This window comes from Eucyclogobius newberryi, unplaced genomic scaffold (genome assembly GCF_026437365.1).
Source record: "Eucyclogobius newberryi isolate DKJ021-1_F unplaced genomic scaffold, fEucNew1.0.hap1 SCAF_1, whole genome shotgun sequence".
NCBI classification, from domain to species: Eukaryota; Metazoa; Chordata; class Actinopteri; order Gobiiformes; family Gobiidae; genus Eucyclogobius; species Eucyclogobius newberryi.
The window spans coordinates 22795813-22813926 of NW_027315723.1; the positions used below are offsets into that span (position 1 = coordinate 22795813).

General features: G+C 45.4%; 1 protein-coding gene across 4 annotated transcripts; it reads right to left on the reverse strand.

Moving 5' to 3' along the window:
• Window positions 1-39: 39 nt before the first annotated feature.
• Window positions 40-17287, reverse strand: ankrd6b (ankyrin repeat domain 6b). 4 transcript variants are annotated; one of them, XM_072440317.1, is made up of 16 exons: window positions 17201-17287; window positions 10929-11127; window positions 10466-10564; window positions 9474-9572; window positions 9299-9397; window positions 8772-8870; window positions 7291-7389; window positions 7121-7219; window positions 6974-7051; window positions 6802-6900; window positions 6560-6673; window positions 6319-6489; window positions 6098-6250; window positions 2005-2118; window positions 1688-1910; window positions 40-952 (listed from the first exon to the last, which is right to left on the reverse strand). In XM_072440317.1, the coding sequence occupies exons 2-16, from the start codon at window positions 11046-11048 to the stop codon at window positions 513-515; spliced, it is 2106 nt and encodes a 701-aa protein (XP_072296418.1). In that variant the 5' UTR covers window positions 11049-11127; window positions 17201-17287; the 3' UTR covers window positions 40-512. The 4 variants fall into 4 exon arrangements, with proteins under 4 accessions (XP_072296418.1, XP_072296424.1, XP_072296431.1 ...); XM_072440323.1 differs by having other exon boundaries at window positions 42-952; window positions 1688-1907; window positions 17201-17285; XM_072440330.1 differs by lacking the exons at window positions 10466-10564; window positions 10929-11127; window positions 17201-17287 and adding an exon at window positions 10161-10457 and having other exon boundaries at window positions 42-952.
• Between the last annotated feature and the right edge of the window lie 827 nt (window positions 17288-18114).

Genomic DNA, 18114 nt, shown 5'->3' on the forward strand with positions numbered 1-18114 from the left:
TATATTAAAATACAGACACTTGCCATTCATTTGAGTAAACGGAGGACATAACCCTTCAGCTGTGCTGCAGGTCTCACTTTGCACTTATTCTACTGAACCTTTCATCAAAACACATTCACTTTGAAACCCAAAACAATTTCACATCAACATGTGACAACAATTGGAAATAAAATTGTTAAAATTGTTGAGAGTGTAACCAAATATGCACTAAAAAACATTTACTCACTTTACTTTCTACTTACATCACTAACAGCATTTTGTCCTTGAGAAGCTCCTCTGAGAAGCACTGCTCACCACAGAGCTCAGTGACATCTGTCAGATGTTACACCTGCATTTCAGTGGAATAAAAGCACTGTAGTGGTCACGTGATCTGAAGCAGAGCTTAAAACACCTCTGCTTCTGAAGGTTATACATGAGTTCACTTGTGAGCTGGAGCATAACATCACTGTACAGATCCTGAACAGTAGAATGGCACCTTTGACGATCACACAAGGCCAACACGTTGCAGTGCATTAGCTGCAGTGCTGCTGAGCCCGAAGCGCACGTAGCTCGTCCTCCAGGTGTGTTATTTTGTCCAGGAGAGCAGCGCGGTCAGCCTGGGCCTTCTGCTCAGCCTTTCGTCTCGTCTCTTGCAGCTTCTTTTCATACCAGCGCTCCATCTGCGTGGACACACTCTCAAACAAGTGCTGTGTCGCCTCCACAGCACGCCTGTCCTTTTCCTGATACAATGAGGGTTCAGGCTGCTCCCTGAATACCTCCACTCCTCCTCTACTCTTAGTCCTGCCCTGGGAGTGCCTCCGGTGACTCTTGGCTTTGTCGAGGCTGCTGGCGCGGTGCTTTCTGGGGCTGTTCAGACCAGAGCCTGCCTGGTCCTTGTCCTTTCTCAGGTCTGGGGAGAGCACAGCTCTCTGCTTGGGCCGCACTACTGGATCAGAGGCTACATCTCCTCCCTCTGTACAATAATCACAACGTGAAGGATGAATCAGAGCCACATTTAAAACACATTCATCAGAATGTTAGTGATAATTTCAAATAAATGTATATGTTTTCACCGCTGCTAGCCATTCAGGCACCCTATGCTAAACTTCTCAGTGGTGCCCCCATTCCCCCAACCCACTTTGAACGTGTAACAAAATGCATAGGGAATTGATGTCTGTAATGCAGCCTTAAGGTGATAAGATGTTTTCAACAAAATCGTTAAATGATGTGAATTCTAGTGCATTTTAGACATTTGTAAGAAGTTGAACCAGTTTGGCTGTGCACATTTTCAGGGTTTCTTATTGAATATGAGGCCAATTTTCATCATCTGAAGACATTTTTGCTCCTTGTGGTTTGTAGAATACGTATGTGGCGCAGATCTGTTCCCGGCTGTGCCCCTGATCTGTCTGTGTAAACTCTGGCTTGTGTAGCTGCACCTGTGCATTCCAAACTCACTGGCGAAAGAAGCGTCACTCGTCCTAGTTTGAACTGATAAAAAAATAAAGACAGACTCTATTGTATAATCACTGTTTAAGCTGCTGCACAAATAGCCCATTATGTCATAAATGCCAAACTGCCTTGTCAAGTCTGTACCCCTCGAGCACTTGATGTCCTACGAACGAACTGTGCGTTATGTGTGTAATGGGAGCAGCGGCACTGTTTTCTTTTATTTTCTATACATTTAAATGTTATCCCAGAAGAGCTTTACCTGCAGAGGTGTCCACATGGACTACAAAGTAGTTGGTTGAGGTTGCTCCTTCCTCGGCCTGCTGGGCCCCCGTCCCTCCAGCTCCCGACTGTGAGACCCCAGTCTTAGTTGCATCAGGCATCACGGTGAGAACAGCTGCTTCACTCGGACCACCGGAGCTGGCGTCCATGTTCTGGAGCTTGGACAGACACCAGCTCTTCAGCTCATTCACCAGAGACAACTGCTTTGGCAAGAACGTGTCAAAGTAATGGTAAAGAGAGTATAACTGTATGCTGCTCCTTCTGGAGCTAATGAAGTGGTCCTAGTTGCGTGCTTACCTGCCGCTTGTGGCTCTCCTGTCGCTCCTGGAGAACCTTATGGTCAACCCTCTGCAGACACTGGCTTCTCTCAGCACACATTCTCTCCAGGGTTAGCTTTTCAAGGGAACGCATCTGGAATAAACCATGGCAATATTTCAGCTTTATTTTACAATCAAGGTAAAGGTTTACAATTTAAATGTCAATTATATTTTAGCGCATTTACAACCTAAGCAGCCCAACATGCTGTACATGGCTGAAGTGTAATCAATTACATTTAAACACAAAATCTCTCTTTTTTTTCAAAACCACATAATTAAACAATCGGCTCAACTCACAAACAGTGATGTAATGCAACTAATGAAAAGTAAAGGCAAGGCAAGGCAAGGCAAGTTTATTTGTAGAGCACATTTCATACACAAGGCAATTCAAAGTGGTTCACACAGCAGGAAAAATGCATTCAAATCACAAAGAAATTACAGAAACAGAAATACAATAAAATTAACTAAATTAAAAATTATCAATCCAACTGATTTTCTAAACTAATAAAATCACAAACAAAAGAGAAGAGTGCAAAGAAAAAATTGTTTCAGTCAAATGTGCAGCTAAACAAAACTGTTTTTAGCTTAGATTTGAACATTGTCAGAGTAGAACCTGTCTCACATCTTCAGGAAGACTGTTCCAGATTTTAGCTGCATAAAACTGAAACGCAGATTCCCCATGTTTTGTCCTGACTCTGGCACCAGCAGGAGGCCGGTCCCTGAGGTCCTCAGAGTCCGAGATGGTTCATATGGCACTAACATATCCAAGATGTACTTTGGTGCTAGGCCATGGAGAGACTTGTACACAAGCAGAGCTGCTTTAAAGTTTATTCTCTGAGCCACAGGGAGCCAGTGCAGAGACCTGAGAACATGACTAATGTGATCATACTTCCTGGTTCTAGTCAGGACCCGAGCAGCAGCGTTCTGGATGTACTGCAGCTGTTTTACAGCTCGTGTGGAGAGGCCAGTGAGCAGGCCGTTACAGTAGTCTAATCTACTGGAGACAAACGCATGGATAAGTCTCTCTAAATCTGGTTTTGACACTATTTTTTTGATTTTGGCAATGTTTTTTAGATGGTAAAAAGCTGCTGATGTTATTGATTTGACGTGGCTGTTAAAGTTCAAGTCTGAGTCCATTATTACCCCCAGATTTCTAACTTGGTTTGTAGGTTTTAGAGCGAGACTCTGGAGGTGACCGCTAACACTTTCTCTTTGTTTCTGTGGCCAAAGACGATTATTTCAGTCTTGTCTGAGTTCAGCTGGAGAAAGTTGTTTTGCATCCACACACTGATCTGTTGGATGCAGTGACAGAGTGAATCTACTGGTCCATAGTCACCTGCCGATAGTGAAACATAGATCTGAGTGCCGTCTGCATAATTGTGATAGGACACATTTTCACTGCGTATCAACTGACCCAACGGCAGCATGTAGAGGTTGAACAGAAGGGGACCCAGGACTGACCCTTGGGGCACTCCACAGGTCAGGGTCATGTGGTCTGAGACACAGCTACCAATTTCAACAAAGTACTTCCTGTCTTCCAGATAGGACCTTAACCAGTTTAGGGCAGTGCCAGTGATGCCCACCCAGTCCTCTAGTCTCTGTAAGAGGGTCCCATGATCGACAGTGTCAAAAGCAGCACTCAGATCTAACAGAATTAAGACTGAGGCTTTGCCCGTGTCAGTGTTCAGGCGGATGTCATTTGTCACCTTGACAAGAGCAGTCTCAGTGCTGTGATGAGGTCTAAAACCTGACTGAAAAACATCAAATGAGTTGTTTATTAAGAGGAAATCTGTGAGCTGTTGGTAAACAACCTTTTCAAGGACTTTGCCCCAAAATGGCAGATTAGAGATGGGCCGGTAATGACTCAGTACTGCGGCATCAAGACTGCTCTTCTTTAGGAGAGGCTTTATGACCGCAGTTTTCAAAGACATTGGGAATGTTCCAGATTGAAGCGACATGTTAACTATGTGAGTGAATGGTGCTAACAAACTGTTCAGCACAGACTTTAGAAATCTGGTGGGTAACACATCAAGGCAGCATGTAGATGAACTCAGACTGGTGATGATCTCATGGACAGTTTTGTCAGTTACTGGTGCAAAGTGAGTTAGCTCTAAGTGTCTTGGTGGTTTTAGGGTAATTTTTTGCATTGTGGGATTTATAGCATTTTTAATGCCCTGAACTTTGTCATTAAAGAATAATGCAAACTCATTATACTTGGATGTGGAAATGAGTTCTAACGGCAGCTGAGCTGGAGGGTTTGTTAATCTGTTTACTGTGGCAAACAGGACACGCGAGTTGTTACTGCAGCTTCCAATTATTTCAGAAAAATATCTTTCCCTAGTTCTACATAAGATTAGGTTGTACATGTTCAGCTTTTCTTTGTAAATCTCTTTTTGAACCTGGAGCTTTGACTTGCGCCATTTCCATTCGGCCCTGCGGCACTCCCTTTTCTGTGCCCTGACCAAATCATCATTTCTCCACGGCGCCTTCTGCTTATTTTTAACCATTTTAGCCTTTATAGGGGCGATGGTGTCCAGAACATTCAAAACACTACATGTAACAGAGTTCAACAAATCATTTACATTGGAACATGAGACATTTTCAAAGTTTATCATTTCCATAAACAGTGCACCTGTGCCATCACTTATGTGTCTCCTCTGAACAACTGCAGGACCCACCGGAGGTTTGGGAGAAACAGACAGGTCAAAGAAGACACAGAAATGATCAGACAGAGCAACATCGATCACATTAACATTTGAAATATTTACCCCCTTTGTAATGATGAGATCTAGAGTGTGTCCTTTGCTGTGGGTGGGGCCTCTCACATGCTGAGTAAGACTGAAGGTTTCAAGGACAGCATCAAGCTCTTTAGCGTTTCTGTCACAAATATTATCAACATGCACATTGAAATCACCTGTAATGACCAAACCATCAAAGTCTGTGCATATGACTGAAAGCATCTCAGTAAAATCATCAATAAAACTTTGGCAGTGCTGGGGAGGCTTGTATAAAACAATGAAGACAATGGATGGAGACCGTTTTAGCTCCATTTTAAAGGATACATACTCAAATGATGAAAACACCCCAAAAGACAACCTGCGGGTAATTATTTCATCTCTAAAGACAGCACAGACTCCACCCCCTTTTTTGTTTTCTCGTGTTTCAGATTCAAACTTAAAGTTGGGTGGAGCAGATTCTATCAGAACTACATTTCCTGTGTTTTTGTCAAGCCATGTTTCAGTTAAAAACATAAAATCAAGATTATAAGAAGAAATAAAATTATTAATTAAGAGAGATTTGTTACATAAGGATCTGACATTTAGCACAGCAAGTTTCAGACTAGTTTCAGTGGGACTGGGCTTTATCTTTTCACAGGGAATATGAATCACATTTCTCAGATTGGGCCTGGCTCGCAATTTGTTTTTCCATCTGTGTGATGATGTGGCTACAGAAATAGCACTAGGGGGGGCTCTTTTTACATAGGGCCCCGGGTTGGTTTGATTTTTAATGTGACAATAAGTCCCGGCAACGCTGAGACCCAGTGCATCCTAGCTATGGGAGATACCAAGTGAAAGACGAGGTTGGATGGGTGGTGGGGCTTTTGTAGCCAAGGAGAGTTTGGGACCAGGTGAGAGGCGAGGGGGGATGGGTGGTGGGGCTTTTGTTGGTGTAGTCGGCTTGTGCAGGGAAGAGTTGATACGTATTGACATAGCCCTTGCTATATTGGGCGTGAGTGGAGCCATCTTAATGCCTGATTTGATCAGACTTTCAAAATGGCTGGGAAGGCCCATGGGTGAGAGTGGAGATGAGAAGGAGAATGATGAATCTTTAGTGGGAGTAGATGTTGCAGGGGGAACCCAGGGCTGGTGTGAAGGCAGGGGCGATGACAGGGATGTTGTTGGGCTTGTCACAGATGGGTCCAAGGCCTTTGAAGATTGTTCCTTTGCTGGAGGCGGTGGAGGTGAATGTGGAGCAGCTGGAGCTGAATCCTTTGCTGGTGGTGGTGGAGCCATCATGCTCAACCCATCTACCAGGACTGAGGGGCACTTCGACACTTTGAGGAGGGCTCATACCTGGTGCTTGTTGCTGCTGTCCAGCTGGCCCAACTTTGAGTTGATCAGGTCCTGGACAGCGTGGATATCAGTTTTCATCTCCTCTTTGGTGGCTTCCAGCTGGTTCTCCAGTTTGCTGATGAGAGGTTCACACCGGCAACCGCTCAGTGGCGCCTGCAGCAAAGAATCCTGGATAAGTCAACAGAGTAACTTGGCACAGAGCTGTCAGAGTGGAGACAAACCTGCATAATTCTGCCATCTTTGGCACGGTACAGAGTGTACAGCTGGTAAGCCTTGTAGTTGTGAGGAGGTAAGGAAATGTGAGGGGACACTCCTCGTAGTTTTCCTTTTCGCCTGTGGAGGGCGCTGCTGTGTCTGGCTTCTTTACGTCGCAGGGGGTTAGACAGTGCATGCTGTACAAAGACAAACTGCTCAGTTTCAACATAACACTTGCTGTATCCATGTTTAAACAGAAAGAGATACCTTGCCATGTCCTTTCCCGTCTTCAGCCTGTTTGCTGTTGGCTTGTTTGGTCTCATCACTTTTTTTGGATGCCAACTCGCTGCTCGGTGTGTCATCTGCAGCAGAACCACTTTCCTGGAGATAAAGCACAAACATCAAGTTTGTTTCACTACATTTTTACCCTACACTTGCTCAGGTGTGCTGGGATGTGGTATGACATGCCAGAGTCTGTTCAACCTGTCATAAACAGAGTGTGTGTGTACCTTCGAAGGCAGCATCTCGTCTCTGGGCACTGACTGAGCTCTGCCCTCGGCCTTCAGCTTCTCTCTCCTCTTCCTGGCACGTCTGCCACGAACAAAGCTCTGTCCCAGGGAAACATGAGAGCTTCAGAAACATTATGTCTATAATTTCACTGAGACTGACTTTAAAAGGTACCTGTGGTGCTTTAGTGAGGAGGAGCGCCACCTGGGGGTTGTTGTGCTCTCTAGCCAGGTCCAGCGCAGTATGGCCCTCCTGTATGGACACAGAGTGCATGAGGAGACAGTATGAGATGGCTTTGATGAGAGAAGAGTCGAGGCTCACGTTGTTGCAGATGCGACTGTCGGCTCCAGCCTCCAGCAGCAGACCAACTGTTTTCTTATGATTGAGAGCAGCCGCCACATGGAGCGGCGTGTCCCCAGCCTGCACAGAGCGAATAAAATGATTATTCCCTCACTCAGTTTGTGATGGACAGATCAAACAAACGCACGCACCAGGTTTTTGTGTGACACAGAGCAGAAGGCCCCCAGCAGGATACGGATGAGGGACAGGTGGTTGTAACGCGCTGCTACATGAAGACTTGTGTCCCCTGTCTGCAAAGGGCAAATGACAAATCTTGTACATGTTTGTACAGTAAAGACAGTAACACTCATAAGAGTTTGGAAAAGCCGATACAAGCTACTGCATTTGTTCTTCACGCAATAAGTGAAGATGAAAATGGAAAATATAATTGGATATAGTATTGCCATTTTGAAGTGGAAGGAAAACAATACATGATTTTCAGATTAAAAAAATACTTTTTGATCCGCCGTTCTCTACAATTGCAGCTGCAAGTCTTCTGTGGTTTGTCTCGACCAGCTTTGTTCACCTCCAGACCGACGTTTTTGCCCATTCTTCTTTGCCAAACAGCTCAAGCTCAGTCAGATTAACGGAAAGCGTTTGTGAACAGCAGTTTTCAGCTCTTGCCACAGATTCTGGATTGGATTTAGTTCTGGACTTTGACTGAGCCGTTCTAACGCATGAAGATGTTTTGTTTTAAACCATTTAATTGTAGCTCTGGCTTTATGTTAATGGTCGTTGTCCTGCTGAAGGTGAAACTGTTTTAGTCTCAAAGTCTTTTGCCAAAAGGTTTTCTTTTATGATTGCTCTGTATTTGGCTTCATCCATCTTCCATCTGAGCAGCTTCCGTGTCCCTGCTGAAGAAAAGCACTTCTACAGCATGATGCTGCAGCACCAGGTTTACAGTGTGTTCAGAGTCATGTCATGTTAGTTTTACTCCTTAAATAGGCCTTTTAGGCCAAAACGAACGTTCTGTTTTGGTCTGATCAGACCAGAGCACCTTCTTCCACGTGTTTGCTGTGTCTTCTGACAAACTACAAAGGGACTTCTTATGGCTGTTTTTCAACAAACACTTCTTGCCGCTCTTCCATAAAGGCCAGACGTGTGTGGTCCATGACTACGGTAATTCTCCTGTGACAGATTGTCCACCTGAGCTGTCGCTCTCTGCAGCTCCTCCAGAGTTCCCATGAGCCTCTTGGCTGCATCATCAGAGCTCTCCTTGTTTGGCCAGTAAGTTTTAGTGGTCATATCTTGGTAGGTTTGGAGTTGTGCCATACGCTTTGTATTTCCAGATGTTGGATTGAACAGAGCTCCATGAGATGTTCAAAGCTTCGGAAATCTTTTTATAGCCTAACCCTGCTTTGACCTTTCCTTTCTTTCAGCAATCATCTGACTGGTGTACTCAAGGGAAAAGGGGCTGAATACTTTTTCACACTGTAGTGCACTTTCCTTTAACTTCACAATTGTGTGCCGCTTTGTGTTGCTCTTTCACCAAAAACGGGAATACAATTTATTTAAATGTTGTGGATGTGACAAAATGTGGATAAGTTCCAGGGGTATGAATACTTATACACTGTACAGTGTGCACTGTGCTCCACCACCAAGTGGATGTTGGCCTTGTGTGTGGCTCACTCACATGATTTCGTGTGTCGGGCTGGGATCCCGCCAGCAGCAGGACCTTAGTGCTCTGAGTGTGTCCGTTCTGACAGGCCAAATGCAGAGCGGTGTTTCCTGCCTGTGACATACAGAACACACAAGGGTCATGCTGGATTCATCTTATCTCGGAAACTCTAAACTATCCGACTGCCGATTCATTAGAACCACTGTTGTGATTGAGAATTATTATTTATTAGTATTAGTAAAATAGAGAAGAAAGAAAAAAAATGTGTTAAAATTGTTTTGCAAAGTTGTATTGCTTATAACTTCATCAACTAATAGCCTTAAATGAGTTTTATTTTCAAAGAAGAACCAGCTTGTAAAATAAAACAAAATCTCTCAGTTTGTATCCACTGCCATGTCCTCCAATCCCAAACAGAGTCTATCACTATGACGTAAACTCAGAAACTCAGAGTTTTTCCAACTCTGAGGTCGGTTCTTCTGAATCACATGAATGCAGCATTTCCAGAGAGGGCTTCTAGTAGCACACATGTATGATCATCAGACCTTGTTTTTGGCGTGAACGTTAGCTCCAGCCTTGACCAGCAGTTTGACGGACTGACTGAAGCCGTGCCAGGACACTTCGTGGAGAGCAGTGTTTCCATCCTATCAACGAAAATGTAGATTAATTTCAAACAATACATTTAAATGCCGTGTCTTTGTGATGTGACGAGTGGAGCACCTTGTCCTGTCGGTCTAGAGCGCAGCCCTCCAGGAGCAGAGCACTGATGACCGCCGTGTTCCCGTGCATAGCAGCTCGGTGCAGTGCTGTCTGCCCGCCCTGCAACGCAAACCACAATCCTTCCATCATCACATCACAATCCAACACACAATGAACATTTTCAAGCATTTTCTGTGTTTCTTTCACATCACAAGATAAGATAAGATAATCCTTTAATATCCACACAAGGGGAAATACTGTTGTTACAACGCAGTAGAACAGGAGGAAAGGACAGATTATAGGAAGTTTCAAAAAAACACACTCTTATGAACAAAAAAAAAAAAAAAAGCAAAAGCAAAAGCACCAAGTCCCAGCAGAACAGCCCTGCAGCCATGAAACATACTGGGCCCTAGTAGCAAGAAGATGAGTCAAAGGAGGATTTTCAGACCTGACATGAGCCACATGTCATTCCAATAGCTCCTCGCAGTTGTGTAGTTCTCAAGTCAAGTGAGATGTGCAGTGTATTAGCCAAGTCAACGTAGAAACTTGTTACTGCCAGGTATGAAGAAGAGCGGACAAAAACAGCTGTGGCCCAAAAGGTTTAGACACAGAGCAAGAAACAAGGCCAGAGGTCAGAGGTCAGAGGCCAGAGGCCTGATGCAGAGCAGCAGCAGTGGAGGAGGACTGGCACAAACACATTGAGCTAACCTTCAGTGCCCCCCAGGGCTCAGAGCTCCTCCTCCTCCTCCTCCTCCGCTGCTGCTGCTGCTCCGGAGCCCTGTTTTCAGACCACACCCAGTCCACAAGCCACTGCTCTGTCGAGGAGGGGGTCCTGCAGCCTGGGGGGAGGCCCACGAGAGGACACTCCAGAGGGTCCCACTCCAGCCCAAGGGAAGTCATTGGGCCACAGAGCTCAAAGTTGCGTAGTAGATTCAGAAAGTGTGCGATTTGAGGAGGATGAACCAACAGTAGGCTCTGGGTGTCAGTCTGATCTGTGTGGAGGGTGTACTCACATCATCCTGGATGTCCAGGTCACAGCCAGCTCTGAGCAGAACATGCACAATCTCAATGTGTCCTTTGTGAGCTGCCAAGTGCAGAGGGCTCCGGCCGAACTGGAGGAAACATGAGAGACTGTCATGACATATCAATAACACAGACAACTACACACTTGTAGTGCATATGGACCTGACCGAGTATCATGTCAGAATATTATTAGTAGATATTCTACTCAGGAGTGCTGCCCTGTGGTCGAGTGGTTAAAGAGGCAACAGGCCGCAGTGTCGTGAGTTCAATCCAGGCTCAGACAATATACTTCATGTCCTCCCTTCTCCCTCATCTACATTTCATGCTAAACTCTGCTGTCTAATGAAGCCTAAGGGCCAAAAAATCCTTAAAATTCAAAAAGGTCAAAGAGGGTAATGCTCAGGCCGTGTTTGAAATCATGTTTTTGGACATTCTTAGCAGTTGTGCACTCACCCTGGTCACTGCCACCTCCGCTCCCTTGTTGATGAGCTGAACCACATTTTGGAGCTGCCCCTTGTGCGAGGCTACAAGGAGGCGCTCCGAAAGGGCGTGCACCTCATTCTGTGGGCTCATGAAGGTGTGGTGATGGGCTGCAGGGGGCGCTCTAGCTCATGCTGTCCTGTTTCGACCTGGGCAGGTGCAGATCCTTGTGCTGAGGCAGGAAACGCATGGAGTGAATGGACAGTGCAGTTCATGGCAAACAGGAAACAGACCTCTCAAAGCATGTGTAGTGCTCTTCATAATCATTTCCACTCAGATGGCTCAACTTCAGGGCTTCAGTGCGGAATCCACGCAAGCATTATAAATATAACTATAGTTACTCTGACATACAAAGGAATGCTTCTTTTTACACAATTGTGATAAATATCTGTATTATGGTGTGTAAGAGTACTTCATTAAAACCAGTTTGGAAACCTTTGACATGTTTACTGTGCTGTGATTTAGAGGCTTTCAGATATGCACGTAGAAACATTCCTGCTGCAATTGGCATTTACCAGCTATGACCTGTTATAAGAGCACCGGCCTCCCTCGCACTTTCAGTTCACGTCACAAATAAACTCCAAAAGCAGCATTAAGGCAATTCCTATTTAGGTTTGGAAGAGTTACATAGTATATATTTGTTTTATCGTATAGCCTATTGTTATAAATATCCCATAGCAGATTTAAATGGTTTCTCTTTTTGACTTGTATATGTTGTTTTATCACTGTTCATTGTTTTATGTTGCACTGAATCACCAAATCACCCATGTTTGCGAAATCAATTCATTGGCAATAAACCTTTTTTGATTCTGATTCTGAGTTACACGCTGCAGTCCTTTCAAAAAAAGCTAATGTGACTCAAGTGACTCGTGGTTGCATCAATTTCGGCCTTTTTGCAGCAGACTTGGATTTATTGTAGACTATTTACGAGGGCAAACTAGACACACGGAGGACGCGGCAGAGCATGTGAGCATGTCCCGACAAGAGAATTGTGGTCTGTGCTCCAATACATTAGCGCACTGTCTCCTGTAGGTGGCCTGTATTCTGAGACCAACAGATCTACTGACCAGTGTCTCATGAACTGGACCAGTGTCAGAATGTTCAGATTTGCTCATCTTATGCTTTTTGGTCTGTTTGCTGCTGTTCTTTGGTTTCAATTGCTGAGGTATTGGTTTTCTATGTGGAAAACTGGGTCAGTGTCTCTCTAATAATTAGCACAGATGAATACTATTTTTTTCTATAGTCAACATGGGTTAAACTGGACAAGCACAAAAAGCTAAATCAAAGGTTGCAGTGTAGATTGTTTGTGCGTATCCATTAGAATGTCCTCGCTCTTGTGGTTGAAGTAGGAGGCACAATTCTACTTAATGAGCCTGACAAACTCTCAGCTTTGGATTCAATAACTCTGGCGACTGAGGAGGTGAATGCACAGATTCCATCCCTCCTGTGGGCCAAAACAGACTGTCCTACAGAAGGGGGTGGGACCCGGTCCACACAAAGCTTTCTGACAGCAGCCGCTGGGCTTCTCACTGCAGCTAGGCAACGGCTTTTGTACGCTTAAGAACTCTGCACTCCTCCAGAAACACCAAGTGCTACTCAGAATACCAACAAACCAAGGACAGAGGATTCCACACATGTTTTCACTGACCTGTCCACGCCCGGTTCTGCCTCTAACAGTCACACAAGGGTCACAGGGTTCACAGGGGTCATTAGCCTCAGGTGAGGAATGCTGATATCATGGGAATTGTTCCTCACATTTTCCCCAAAACTAATAGGTCACACTACACTCTATTCAGTCCTGTTGTTGACCTGCCAGGACGACTACCTCTTTAAGTTATTCACAGTAATGCTAATAATATGAGGGAAAAGAAGACGGGGTAAGAAGATAGGGAAAGGTGACCACGTTTTCTAAATTAAAAACTGGGACACAACCGGGTTGGAGTGAGAGTAATATTAAAATTGTATAAAGCATAAGTGATATAGTATATGTTTATGCCCTGGGTCCATGGCTCATCAACACCTGGTAACCCATTCAAAGACAGTTCCTTTATTTTGGATAAATAAACAATATATTCCCTTCTTTACTGTTTGTGGGTTTCGAAGAGGTCAAAAATCAATCAAACCTCAAATCAATGCTTTTGGATACATCTGCTGGATGGGACACAGGACTCCAAACTTTGCCTGTCCTGGTAAACAGGGACGTCTGGTCACCATAGGAAAGGGTAATTTAGGTCAAATCAGCACTTGTGTACTGTACAGACAGAACTAAACAAAACTCCAGTCCTTTGTATTAGTATCACAGGATTATTTCATGCATTAGCTGCTTTGATCAGGTGAAGCAGTCAGTGTGTCAGTATCAGTGTGAGAAGGCGGGCTCTTAATACAGCCCAGCCCGGCCCCTGTGAGTCCCATCATGGTGCTCTTTTGTCCCGGTGCAGTGAGCAGAAAACACCCTGGTGTTTACAAGAAAGATCTGCCCACTGGCAGCTACAGGCTGATGGCACACACTGCTCCCCTGAGGCTACTGAGAGGAGCCACAGAAGAATGAGGTTAAACTCAACTAGAGAAATAATGGAAAAATTTAAAATTTAAATATTTATCTAGATTTGTTTATTTTTTACTTTGTTAAATCTATGCCCTAAAATATTGTTAAGGGGAGGGTATGTAGTCGCTGCCTTACTGGTTTGAAAAAGGTAGTTTTACCTCCTTACTCCTCCTCACTTAGAGCTGAATGTTTCCAGAATAATCAGAGTTTAAACTACTGGAAGTTGCACAAGAACTGTTAATGTTCGGTGGAAAGTGCTGGGGTTTTGATAGTGGCTATCGCTGGTTCATTTCCAAGTGTTTTTTAGTTGTAGGATTTGGCAACCCAAAGATAAGAGATCTCTGATGCTTATTGCATAATCATCTTGAGAATCCAAACTAAAAAAGGGAAACATGTTAAAATAATGATGTTCTTCCAGTATTACACTCTTTTTCACCAGTTGATCTTGTCTTGATGTGAGAGTGACCGCTGCACAAAGCCTTCTCCAGCTCAAACACTCACACTGGGGGTCAGATCTGTAGTACATTAGTTTCTGCTTCTCCTGAGATGTTTTCTCTGCTCGATGGCAATGATTGACCCTTCTCAAACATAATGACATCTTTTCCATGACCACGGGATTTGTTTTTCCACATGGTTGTGTTTGAGTCACTCTCTGCATCAGTCGGGTTTAAATACCGTGTTGCAGCTCAGAGATCATCACCATTATCCAGGAGGAGGCTCGTATCATTTGATTAGTTGAATCCAAGTGGAGACTTTTTGACAGGCGGTGTCCAGCGTCTTATTTGTAGCATTATATCAATAACAATATTCAACAAGATGATATTCTAACAATGCATCAGGAATGTACTCTTTGTCTTTGTTTATGTTCAAGTATCCCAAAATCTGAATGAAAATAGTATTGATTCGTATAATACATCTCCCTCTGATTATAATTGTCTTGTGTAAAATCAATATTTCATTTGAACTTGTTTGCTTCATATCATGGGACAGATGGTCAAGTGTATGAATTATTAATAACAAATCCTGGGTTTTAATGAAGACTGATGCAAATAATTAGTCAGAGAAGGAGGCATGCATTATTTACACTAGATAACAAACATGTCCAGCTGATGGAGCAGAGGGTCAGACGATGGAGCGGAGGGTCAGACGATGGAGCGGAGGGTCAGACGATGGAGCGGAGGGTCAGACGATGGAGCAGAGGGTAAGCTGATGGAGCAGAGGGTCAAACGATGGAGCAGAGGGTCAGCTGATGGAGCAGAGGGTCAGACGATGGAGCAGAGGGTCAGCCGATAAAGCAAAGGGTCAGATGATGAAGAAGCGGGTCAGCTGATGGAGCAGAGGGTCAGACGAGACGATGGAGCAGAGGGTCAGTAGATGGAGCGGAGGGTCAGTAGATGGAGAAGAGGGTCAGTAGATGAAGCAGAGGGTCAGCTGATGGAGCAGAGGGTCAGAAGAGGCGATGGAGCAGAGGGTCAGACGATGAAGCAGAGGGTCAGACGATGGAGCAGAGGGTCAGACGATGAAGCGGAGGGTCAGACGATGGAGCGGAGGGTCAGACGATGGAGCAGAGGGTCAGACGATGGAGCGGAGGGTCAGACGATGGAGCGGAGGGTCAGACGATGAAGCGGAGGGTCAGACGATGAAGCGGAGGGTCAGACGATGGAGCGGAGGGTCAGACGATGGAGCAGAGGGTAAGCTGATGGAGCAGAGGGTCAAACGATGGAGCAGAGGGTCAGCTGATGGAGCAGAGGGTCAGACGATGGAGCAGAGGGTCAGCCGATAAAGCAAAGGGTCAGATGATGAAGAAGCGGGTCAGCTGATGGAGCAGAGGGTCAGTAGATGGAGCGGAGGGTCAGTAGATGGAGCGGAGGGTCAGTAGATGGAGCAGAGGGTCAGTAGATGGAGCAGAGGGTCAGTAGATGGAGCAGAGGGTCAGAAGAGGCGATGGAGCAGAGGGTCAGACGATGAAGCAGAGGGTCAGACAATGAAGCAAAGGGTCAGATGATGAATAAGCGGGTCAGCTGATGGGGCAGAGGGTCAGTAGATGGAGCAGAGGGTCAGCTGATGGAGCAGAGGGTCAGCCGATGGAGCAGAGGGTCAGCCGATGGAGCAGAGGGTCGGACGATGGAGCAGAGGGTCAGACGATGAAGCAGAGGGTCAGACAATGAAGCAAAGGGTCAGATGATGAATAAGCGGGTCAGCTGATGGGGCAGAGGGTCAGTAGATGGAGCAGAGGGTCAGCTGATGGAGCAGAGGGTCAGCCGATGGAGCAGAGGGTCAGCCGATGGAGCAGAGGGTCGGACGATGGAGCAGAGGGTCGGACGATGGAGCAGAGGGTCAGACGATGAAGCAGAGGGTCAGACGATGGAGCAGAGGGTCAGACGATGGAGCAGAGGGTCAGACGATGGAGCAGAGGGTCAGACGATGAAGCGGAGGGTCAGACGATGAAGCGGAGGGTCAGACGATGGAGCAGAGGGTCAGACGATGAAGCAGAGGGTCAGCTGTGAGGCGGACCAAGAGGATCAACTCCCTCACCAGGATTTTATGAATTATTAATTGGGAGATTCAGACTTGACTACACAAGACAGACGTGAGCCCCATCTTCGCATCTGCCCTCAAGAGCATAGTCACGTCTGTTTCCTCGTGTTTACAGAAGCCTTTAGGCCTGACCTCTGACCTCAGGCTGCGCGCTGAACATGACATCAGGCATTATTACAGTTGCGTCTCACACACTCCGGTGGCAGGAACACATTTGCGTCTCTTTAATGTCAGCGGTTATGCCCCGAGATGAACAAATGAGCTCTTTTATTACCTTGTACAAAAGGTACTATCACTTTATAACATGCGCATAGATTAAGGCAAAACGATTAAGTGGGAGGTTTAATGGGCAACACTTAACCACTTGTGCTGACTTGTTGGGATTCTCGCATCTGTCTCTAATTTAATCAGTTATTGTAGAAATCACAAGATCAAGCTACAATAACAGCCAGAATAAACATACAAAACTATTCGTGACAATTTAAGAGTGAGGGTGAAAGAATGACTGAGCTGTGTAGATGGGTACATTTACCACTGATTTATTCATCAGATGGAGACGTATTTTAATGCCTTTTAGATCTGTTAAAAAATTTAGAAAATCTTAAGAAGGGACAGGATTTGCAAATAAGCACTGGCTATAAACTTTGTATGTAACTACGTACGATGCATTGTCCCTGTTAAACAAGAATAAAACCATAAAAACAAGATGATTCTGAACACTTTAGGCCACAGCTTTTTGTCTGCATTTCCGTGGAATAAAGTGCTTTAAACATGGACGAAGCTGCACAAGTTTGAAACCTCAGAAATCCCTCCTGGATCTCACTCCACGTCCAAGTCCACATTTCCTGTTGCGTTTGTTCCGTGGGCTTCAGAAAACACGCACTTCACTTCCCCGGGCGCAAAAAAGACCACGTTTTGACACAAAAACAACATCGGACTTCGACGGTGTTTTGCGCGGATCTCACTCCAAAACAACATTAGCACGAAGCTAGTTTCACACGGCCTTTGTGGAGCAGACGAGTCAAACACACGCCATCATTATAGGGCTAAAATAACACACTTTTACAACGTCTCAGTGTCAATAACGCCACATTACAACTACAGCCTCAAGTTAGCGAGTCTGTGGGAGTCAAACCGCGTGGCAAGTGAAATGACCACTAACCTCCACATTCACACGGGGTCTGCCCCAGCCTGGGAGCGGTCCTGTCCCGCGAAGTGTCCTGCGAAGTGTCCAGCGAAGTGTCCCGGGACGTGGAAGCGTCCGTGTTCAGCTGTGGGCAGTGTGTGGGCAGACTTAGACCCTCAGCAGACCCGCCTCCGCCTGCGCGCGCGCTCAACGCTCCGCGCGCGCTCCACGTTCCGGCTGCGTCTGCGCGTCTCGAGCCTGCGCCGCGTGCGTGTCCCATGCCGTGTCCTCGTCTTAAATCACACGTGTTTACCACTGGACACGCTCTTCTTCACAGTAAAGTTTTAGATACAGGCGAACCAAGAGGCCATTTTAATGACGTTTGTATCCAGCATCTCAGAGCGACTCGTTTATCAAAGTTAGTTTATCATGATATAGTAGTTTACATAGTTTGAAGTTGTCTTGTCCAGTTTCATGTCCAGACCCTGTCATCAACTGGACGGTGAATTCCTCATGAGAATCGAGGCTGATGGACAATTCAAATAGCCTAATGAGAATGAGAATGATAAATACATTTAAAAAATAGATAGTAAATCAGCTTTTAAAAACGATTGGTTTAATTCATTTATGACAACAATATTATCTCTGGAATGTAATTGTCTTCATTGTTGAGTGAAAGAATAGTCCAGTGTGGACCTGAGGCAGAGTGCAGCTTACACAGGCCATGAACTTCATTTCAAGGACAATAAAGTGAAATAAGAAAACATTGACACCTCCACTAGTTCTGGCAGTTTGGCACTTGCATAGAGGTAAAATATTGTGTGCAAACTGGAGGTAAACTGGACATTTTGTCTTTGGCCTGTGGCAGTTTAGGGTCCTAAACTCTTGCGTAATCCCTGCTCTGGGGGTCTTCAGCCGCAGGTTCACTGAGACAGAACTGTCCACTGAGT